The sequence below is a fragment of the Palaemon carinicauda genome, chromosome 16, assembly GCF_036898095.1.
Source record: "Palaemon carinicauda isolate YSFRI2023 chromosome 16, ASM3689809v2, whole genome shotgun sequence".
Taxonomy (NCBI): domain Eukaryota; kingdom Metazoa; phylum Arthropoda; class Malacostraca; order Decapoda; family Palaemonidae; genus Palaemon; species Palaemon carinicauda.
This window is the reverse complement of record NC_090740.1, coordinates 129,850,534-129,860,533: the sequence shown is the minus strand read 5'-3', so window position 1 is coordinate 129,860,533 and position 10,000 is coordinate 129,850,534. Positions and strand designations below refer to the sequence as shown.

The window sequence follows — 10,000 nt, the reverse complement described above, 5'->3', positions numbered from 1 at the left end:
TCTCTTATAGTTTCATTTCTCGTCCTGTCCCGCCATTTAACTCCCAATATTCTTCTGAGAGTTTTGTTCTCAAACCTACAAAATCTGTTGGATACTGTTTCATTGTTATACCACAACTCATGTCCGTTCAGTAACACCGATCTCACTAAACTGATATATAGCCTTATTTCTATACGTAATTTCAGACAATTTGATTTCCAAGCCTTACTAAACCTAGCCATTGTCTGATTTTTTTTCCAATCTTTCATTAAATTCAAATTCTAAAGATCATAGTTCCTAAATACTTAAATGATTATACCTCATTAATCTTTTCTCCTTCCAATGATATTTCATCTTTATATATATATATATATATATATATATATATATATATATATATATATATATATATATATATATATATATATGTATATGTATATGTATATGTGTGTGTGTGCGTGTGTGTGTGTGATTAAGTTGGGGAATGATCTTCCAAATCGAGTAACTGAATCGGTGGAATTTCAAAAATTCAAACTTGCAGGGTATATTTTTATGCTGAATAGGCTGACATAAGTCTCTTTAAATACTTTATTTATGAAATATCTACTCTAATGTTGTTACTGTTCTTAAAACATGTTTTAATTGTTCATTACTTCTCTTGCAGTTTATTTATTTTCCTATGTTACTATCATCACTGGGCTATTTTTGATACTACTACTACTACTACTACTACTACTACTACTACTACTACTACTACTACTACTACTACTACTACTACTACTAATAATAATAATAATAATAATAATAATGTACCTCTTTTTTCATGGATGTAAATGACGAGGCGAATTAGGGAAAAAATAAAATTGAGATGCTTTAAATCATCATCATCATGATCACCATCATCATCATGATTTTCATTATCATCATCTCCTCCTACGCCTATTAACGCACTGAGCCTCGGTTAGATTTCGCCAGTCATCTCTATCTTGAGCTTTTAAATCAATACTTCCTCATTCATCATCTCCTACTTCGCGCTTCATAGTCCTCAGCCACGTAGGTCTGGGTCTTCCAACTCTACTAGTGCCTTGTGGAGCCTAGTTGAAAGTTTGGTGAACTAATTTATCTTGCTTTATAAAGAGATGTTGATATATCATTTTGTTTTAGTGATATATTTTATACGTTGTTGAACTTTGATAAATCAGCTTTTTAATGATAGTTAATTTTCATTGCTCAATCAACTGGAAAAATAAGATTTGCAAAGATTTTCGTATTTTTTTAATTTTTTTTGTTTTTGCAGTATGTTTCGTCTGATTCATAAGTAGCTATCTCTTCATATTAGGATATTTTTTGTGATTAATTTTGGAGAAAAATTGCTTTTAATTTATCGTAATAAAGCAAATCAGCAATGCCATGACTTGCTATTAAAGAATTATTTGCCTAGAATAGAATATACAGTATGTCATTTCTTTAACAATATTAAACTATGACAAGCTACCTTTTCAGAGATATGTAGCATATTGATAGTTATTTTTCTACCAGTGTGTAGTATAGCTTATTACTGCATTATTTTGACATTATGGGTACAATAATGTGAACCAGTTTCATTATAGGCCTCGATTTCTTCAAAGAAAAAAGTTCAGGTTTTACCTTCGTAACTTTTAAGTTTCCAGCAAATTTTTTGGAAAGAAGATACTATAGTCCATTTCTTTTATCGAGGCAGATTTGCACCAACTCGCAGCGGTGCCCTTTTAGCTCGGAAAAGTTTCCTGATCGCTGATTGGTTAGAATTATCTCGTCCAACCAATCAGCTATCAGGAAACTTTTCCGAGCTAAAAGGGCACCGCTGCGAGTCGGTGCAAATCTGCATCGCTAAAAGAAATTGACTATAACTGTAATCTCTTGCCCTTATTGGTTGCAAAGTACCTCAGTTGACCAACTATCAGGTGTCTAATTCACTGTTTTAAGCTATTCGAGGTACACAGATACAGTAGGGCTACTTAAAAATATTCTCGTTCAAGATTCGAATCCTACTCTGTCCCAGGCTAACTTTAGAGAAAAAGATTCCGTTTTTAGAGAAAAGGACTCCACGAAGAATTTCCTTTCCGGTTTGTAAAATTGAACCATTGTTCTCTAGTCTTGGGTAGTGTCATGACCTCTGTACCATGGTCTCCCACTGTCTTGGGGTAGAGTTCGTTTGCTTGAGGGTACACTCGGGCATACTATCATGATATCTTATTTCTCTTCCTCTTGTTTTGTTATGTTTTGAATGTTACTGTTCTTAAAACGTTTTATTTTTCCCTTCTTCTTTTCCTCACTGGGCTATGTTTCTCTGTTGGAGCCCCCTGGGCTTATAGCATCCTGCTTTTCCAATTAGGGCTATAGCCAAGCTTGTAATAATAATAATAATAATAATAATAATAATAATAATAATAATAATAATAATGGAATTGTTAGTCCTACACAGCAGAGGAGCTGCTAGGCCTAGAATGCAGTACGATATAACAGATTTTTTTTTTTTTTTTTTTTTTTTTTTTTTTTTTTTTTTTTTTTTTTTTTTTTTTTTTTTTAAGCAGGAGCACAAGCTTAATGACTACCAGACTACAGGAGACAGATTTATAAAGCCGAGGTAAAAGGCTTGACACCTGGTTTGAAACACATTTTTGCATATTTAATGAAATTTCAGGAACTATTTTATTTCCTACTTGAAACAGATACGTGTCATACAATAGTTAACGATAACTGAATGAGCAAATTTCAATGTTTTAGACACGACATTGTCAATCGGTTCCTTTCATGTAACAACAGACTACACTGATCTATCTTGGATTTGCCAATGGCGTAACTGTAAGCCTACCTACTGAAATTTCCTTTGAAGGGTTTTCTCATAAGGAGGTTTTAACATGGAAATCATAATTGTCGATAAACCTAAACAGCTCGGGCATAATAGGGGATGAAAAGTCTTAAAATCCATTAGAAGACACTTACTCTATCAAAAGTCCAATCATTGTACTTGACCCACATTTTGGAACACGGTTATAAATAAGAAGCCGAGGATGGAGTGGAACTGCAGATACAAATTTTGAGACGTCTAAGCTCTTGGTTTTCAAAGAAATTTGTACTTCTCTCTTCGCTTGAAATTTTCGACCTGTAATCCACGAAGAAAAGGAATTAGCGTATCAGAGGCAACATAACTTGTTGAAAATTATATTAGAGCACTTAGAATTCATATAGGAGTGAGTGGGAATATCTATTGTTACAGAATAACCCAGTGAAATTTGTGTTTTACTATACGATTCTTAGTCAAGGGGGTTAACATAACGCAGTTGTGGAATTGTCTATTATTGGTATTTGGAGTATTAGACATCATAACAGCATTCAAAAGTCAAAATTTTATCTTCCCACACATAAACGGGACAATTTTGTCTTTTTACCATTTTAGAAATTGGAAGGGTACGAGAAATGAAAACAATTAATACTTGTTATTTTATTACTTTAGTTCTTTACGAAATCTTGCTGGGTGGAATAACTGAACTAATTGTAATTTTGAAGAAAAACGTTTTGAAACTCGCTATTCTTTTGTTGTTAAGGAAACCCTTGCTGTTTGCCTAAAATATGAGCCATTGTTTATGCTAAAACAAAGTTATAATTAATGAAAACAAATTGGGAGCAGGATGGGAGGAGGAAACTTGAAATAAAATATATGCGTTAAGTCAAATATCTCTCTTGAAATAAAAACTGCTGCAGTTAGCCAAAAGTAGATGTAGGCCTATAGAAGTTTGACGCAAAGATATCACCACGATGAAATGAACTTTTAACTACAAAATGATTATAAAAAAATAAAGAAATAGAGGGAGAGATTGAGATAGAAAATAAATGGACTAATATATAGAATCAGAAACAGATCAAGTTAAAATGAGAAGACTAAGAGAAAAATCTAGATAAGTGATGCAAAATAAAGAAAACATAGACGCAGGTGGTAGAGATGTGCGGAGAAGTAAATGACTAGCAAGCATAACTCCTCTCAGTTTCCTCAAGTATTTATCCAGTAAAGGAGAATTCTAAAATATAATTAGTGTCTATATATTAACAGGTATTTCAGGAACGACTACACGGAATCTGATGCAAGTAATCATATCAAAGAAAAGTAGATGGATTTACAATTTTAGAATGAAGTAGTGGAACAGTTTTAGGTGTGAGAAAGATAAGAGAATCACTACGAAAATAGCGGAGATGATATGAAATGAAGTTAATTGTTCAGTAACCATCTTAAAAATCAACGAAAGTTTGTGAAGTTCCAAACCCATCATAGATAGAGAGGATATATAATAACGAAATTTAATATTTTAAACAACACTAAAGCAACGTAAATATTGAGGTTCATAGGAAGGAATAAGAGGATTTTGGTGACTGAAAAGAATCATAGATATATCGGAGAAAGAAATGTAAGAGATTATTTGGAATAGTATAATCAACGAGAAAAAAAAAATAAAAAAAGTTGGCTGATAACTGCAGAGTTTTATTGTAAGACGGATAAGATAACATTGATTAAAAAATAATAAATTGTAGTAATAGCCCTCCATTATGATGGCAAACAAAGAAAAGGCTACATTTTGAACTCCATACAATAATGAAATTTACATATATATATATATATATATATATATATATATATATATATATATATATATATATATAGATGTATATATAGATGTATATATATGTATATATAATATATATATATATATATATATATATATATATATATATATATATATATATATATATATATATATAATATAATATAATATAATATAATATAACGCATAATTATTCTTCTTGCTTACAATTATTAAAATTCGTTATCAATTCAACAGCATCCAAGTTTCTTCCCTTGTAAGCTACACTTCTTTACCCTAGTATTTTTTGTTTCATGTTTGAAAATTATTTTCTCTAGACACTTGTGGTAATCAAAGAACATAAAATATTTTCTATTACTCTGTGATCCCAACATCATCATCATCATAATAATGATGATCATAATCATAATAATTATGATTCTATTAACGTTTAAAATATAAAAATACTAGAAACTTATCTTTGATAGACAAACCTGTTTTAGCCTGATAGTTCTGCAAGAAAATCAAGAAGACGAGCCACAGAAAAATGCTGGCCAAAGCCACTAACATTCTTCGAGGTTCGTAGATTTTCCGATACATGTGGTGCAGTCGACGTCAGCTATTTCTTGAAAATCCTTGATTCTTCGACGTATTTTCTTAACAGCCACTGTCAGTGACCAAAGCTTCCCCCAGCATTGTACAGAAGAAGGAACATGACTGCATTAATCATACGCCAAGCTCGGCAGGGAAAAGGCGAGACGCTAACAAAAGAAATGTTCTTGTTACTATATTTAGCAACCGGCAACGTCATCTGATTTGACTCCAGCTTTGAGCTTCAGGTTTTTAAGTTTATGTTTCCTCTTTCATTAACTAGTCCCGCTATCCGGTTTTGATAATAAATGATTCACTTCTCGATATATGTATTTTATCAATTACAGGGATATTAGAGACTGAATTAAATGTAAAACGAACAAATGTATTAGATAACCACTGAAAGTGTAACCGCCTCATTGACAAGTAAATCTTATTATTATTATTATTATTATTATTATTATTATTATTATTATTATTATTATTATTATTATTATTATTAGCCAAGCTACAACCCTAGTTGGAAAAGCAAGATGCTATAAGCCCAAGGGCTCCAATGGGGAAAAATAGCCCAGTGAGGAAAGGAAATAAGGAAATAAATAAATGATGAGAATAAATTTACAATAAATCATTCTAAAAACAGTAACAACGTCAAAACAGATAAGTCCTATATAAACTATCAACAACGTCAGAAACAGATATGTCATGTATAAACTATAGAAAGACTCATGTCAGCCTGGTCAACATTTAGCTTTACATCGAATAAAATCTTGTACTTGCCAATCTGTATGATTGCTTCTAATACAGCTCCGATCTGCAAAGTTTATGGTTTTTCAACACATATTTAAGCTCTCATAGCTGATGGCCATATATGATTTTACTGCGTTTAATATTCGCTTTGGGGTTGTTTACACTAAATTGAGATTCCACTATGCAAGCAAAGATTCAGTTTGAATAAACGAAGTTTGATATCTTTTCGTTTTTCTTTTACGGATGATACAACCGTCCGATAATTTCGAATACTGTATCACTTGAAGACTGATTTACAACGCCATAGCCTCCAAACTTTTTTTTCAGTATAAGGGTCATATTTTGTATCTTTAACATATTTCAATAATAAAAAATTAAACTTTTGAGAAATTAATAAAATTTTCACCGATTACTTTTATTGAACAAACAATCGAATAGTCTTACAAATTAGAATTAGATGAGAAAAGATGGATTCATGGAAATAGTTTAGCCGATATATTAAAAATATGGAATATAAATGTAGTAATTTTAGGAAACAATACATAAGTAACGTAACCAAGATTCCTCAATAAAACAAAACAAACTAGAAAAGCACTCTGAGAGTGCAGACCTCCACTGCGACAACTTATTTCAAGGGTTAATTCGGTCGACCTCTTTTGCTCTATCTTGACCTTTGACCTAGAACTTCCAAAATTGAATCACTTACATGTCTCAATATATATATATATATATATATATATATATATATATATATATATATATATATATATATATATGTATATATATACATATATATATATATATATATACATATATATATATATATATATATATATATATATATATATATATATATATATATGTATATATATATATATGTATGTATATATATATATATATATATATATATATATACATATATATATATATATATATATATATATATATATATATATATATATATATAAATCCCTAAACGTTTCACTACTCTATGAGATAAAATTGTGTTTAGGAAGTTGTTCACAAACAAACGGACAAACAGGGGTGAAAACAGAACCTCCTCCTAACTTCGTTGGCGGAGGTAATAAATCCAGAGCGAGCAATAGAAATAAAAAGAATAATTGAGCTGCTTTTTTTTTTCTTTTCTTTTTTATTTAATTCCAGTAACTGGAATATTCGATTCTAGCCAATGTATTAAGATTTTTTTTTTCTTTATAAGATTAAAAAGGAGTAAGGGTGATACTTTTTCATTGTCAAATCATCGCTGGACTGGGCTTTTAAGCTTAACAATCAAAATATACTAGATATGAAATCCTCCTCAGACTTGAGTTATCATATGATTTCGAAGTGTTTGTTCTCAAAGGTACGTTCCACCGAAAGCTGAATCCATAAATAAATCCACTATATGAATATTGAATAAATTGCAACATTTGATCATATCAGTTCTCTTTCACCCGATTGGTTCCTTCGAAACGCATTTTGGGAGTCTCTCTCTCTCTCTCTCTCTCTCTCTCTCTCTCTCTCTCTCTCTGTCAAGCTTGTTGTATGAAATGCCGTAGCTTCTCATACTCATGATATTCAGCGAAAGGTAATTGTTTACATATTAAAGAAACATCGTCAAAAAATAAAAAAAATATATTCAAAAGTGGGGATACCTTAAAACGTGGTGAATGGCTTTATATATCACCACAATCAGTAAAGTTAAACTAGTCAGGGCCACCCATACTAGGTTGGTTTGTTATAAGCGATCAGACTAAAGTCTCTCACCATCAACAATCTGTAGTAGCCACCGTGATGATGAAAATTAGCCAAACCCCAGATATGAAGAACAACATGTCTGAGGCCTTTGTCCTGCAATGGACTAGAAACGGCTGCCTTCGCCGTTGTATATACAGTACGTATGCCTACGACCCACCACATGAACGTGCCTTGTCTTAAAATAGCAACAGATCGATGTGGTAATGTTCGTGACAGGTAAACGCCAGACTAGGGTTCGAGTCCTGCTCAAACTATTTAGTTTCTTTGGTCGCTGCAACCTCACCATCCTTAAAAGCTAAGGATGGGGGATTTTGGGGAGCCTATAGGTCTATGTGCCGAGTCATCAGCAGCCATTGCCTAGCCCTCCTTAGTCCTAACTTGGGTGGAGAAGGGGCTTGGGCGCTGATCATATGTATATATGGTCAGTCTCTAGGGCATTGTCCTGCTCGATAGGGAAATGTCACTGTCCCTTGCCTCTGCCATTCATAAGTGACTTTTAAACCTTAATCAGAAATGGAAATGCAGAGAATAAGCGCTTTCGTGTTTCGTATCTCACCACCTCAAAAACTTGCGTAATGATCTTCCTAATCGGGTAGCTGAATCGGTAGAACCTCAAAAGTTCAAACTCGCAGGAAATGTTTTTATGTTGAGCAGGCTGACATAAGTCCTTTTATAGTTTATATATCAAATATCTGTTTTAATGCTGCTAATAATTTTGAAATGTTTTATTTTAATTTTTCATTACTTCTTATATCGTTTATTTATTTCCTTATTTCCTTTCCTCACTGAGCTATTTTTCCCTGTTGGAGCCCTTAGGCTTACAGCATCTTGCTTTTCCAACTAGTAATAATAATAATAATAATAATAATAATAATAATACAGTTTTGCGATATCATAGAATATAAAATAGGAAAGTTGAGGAGTCATGGTCACCGATCTGCAAAAAATTATATTCTTCTGTCTCTACATCAGGCTGCACCTTAATCTTACTGTATCAGGGAACAAAGGAATTCTAGTTTTCCTGGAATGGATATAAACATGCGTTTACTCACTCCTTCGGCTTTACCTTTTTTTTTTCTTTCTTTTTTTTACTAAGTCGAGAATTAAATGAAATAAGTGTTATGAAACAGTACGGTCGCTTCAAGTTAGCAATGACGGAAAATATTTTTCACACTGATTTTTTTTTCTATCCCCGATACATTATAAACTTTCTAAAATCGGGTAGTTGAGTCAGTAGAACTTCAAAAGTTCAAACTTGCAGCAAATGTTTTCATGTTGAACAGGCTGACATAAGTCTCTTTCAGTCTTTATATTAATTATCTGTTTTAATGTTAATATTCTTTTAAATATTTTTTTTTTTTTTCATTACATCTGATATCGTTTATTTATTTCCTTATTTCCTTTCCTCACTGGGCTATTTTTCCATGTTGGAGCCCTTGGGGTTATAGCATCTTGCTTTTCTAACTAGGGTTGTCAGCTTAGCTCGTAATAATAATAATAATAATAATAATAATAATAATAATAATAATAATAATAATAATAATAATAAGGGTTACAGAAATTACTTAATACAATGTCCAGTTATTCCAAGAAAGTAGTTTTTTTTCTTTAATATTTTTTTTAAATCAAACATTCACGGCAGGATCAATAACCCCCTCATGCTTAAGGACAAAAGGACCTAAAAAATGAACCCGGAAAACGGGAAATATAAAGTGGGAAGGACCTTGATCCTGAGTTCAGATTCTTTGTCTTCAAAATAATGGACGCCCATGAGCTATTATTATTATTATTATTATTATTATTATTATTATTATTATTATTATTATTACTTGCTAAGCTACAACCCCAGTTGGAAAAGCAGGATGCCCCAACAGGGAAAATAGCCCAGTGAGGAAAGGAAACAAGAAAAAATAAAGTATAATAAGAACAGTAACAGCTTTAAAATAAATATTTTCTATATCATCATCATCACCATCATTATCATCTCCTCCTACGCCTATTGACGCAAAGGGCCTCGGTTAGATTTCACCAGTCGCCTCTATCTTGAGCTGTTAATTGCGTGGCCCTCCTTGGTCCTAGCTTGGGTGGAAAGGAGTCTTGGGTGCTGATTATATATAATATGGTCAGTCTTTAGGGCATTGTCCTGCTTGATAGTTAAATGCATCTACTGTTTTTTTTTTCTAAAGTTAATGTAAGGAAACTTTTAATGGCGCATAAAGGAAAGTTCTCATGGAAGGCAAAATTCGTTATAAATATCTTTGTCTAGAACTTTTAAAACGTCTTGTGTTAATGTTTCTTTTTTTAAG

At 31.8% G+C, this 10,000-nt stretch overlaps 1 protein-coding gene across 1 annotated transcript in view; it reads right to left on the bottom strand.

Annotated features, from left to right (window-relative positions):
* Positions 1-5,321, bottom strand: part of LOC137655565 (heparan sulfate 2-O-sulfotransferase pipe-like) — a 23,697-nt gene extending 18,376 nt beyond the window's left edge. Inside the window, exons 1-2 of the mRNA XM_068389464.1 lie at positions 5,090-5,321; positions 2,965-3,124 (exon numbers count right to left, since the gene is read on the bottom strand). Coding sequence (XP_068245565.1) covers positions 2,965-3,124; positions 5,090-5,195 — 266 coding nt within the window. The 5' untranslated portion in view covers positions 5,196-5,321. The remainder of the gene's footprint in view (positions 1-2,964; positions 3,125-5,089) is intronic.
* Positions 5,322-10,000: the final 4,679 nt, after the last annotated feature.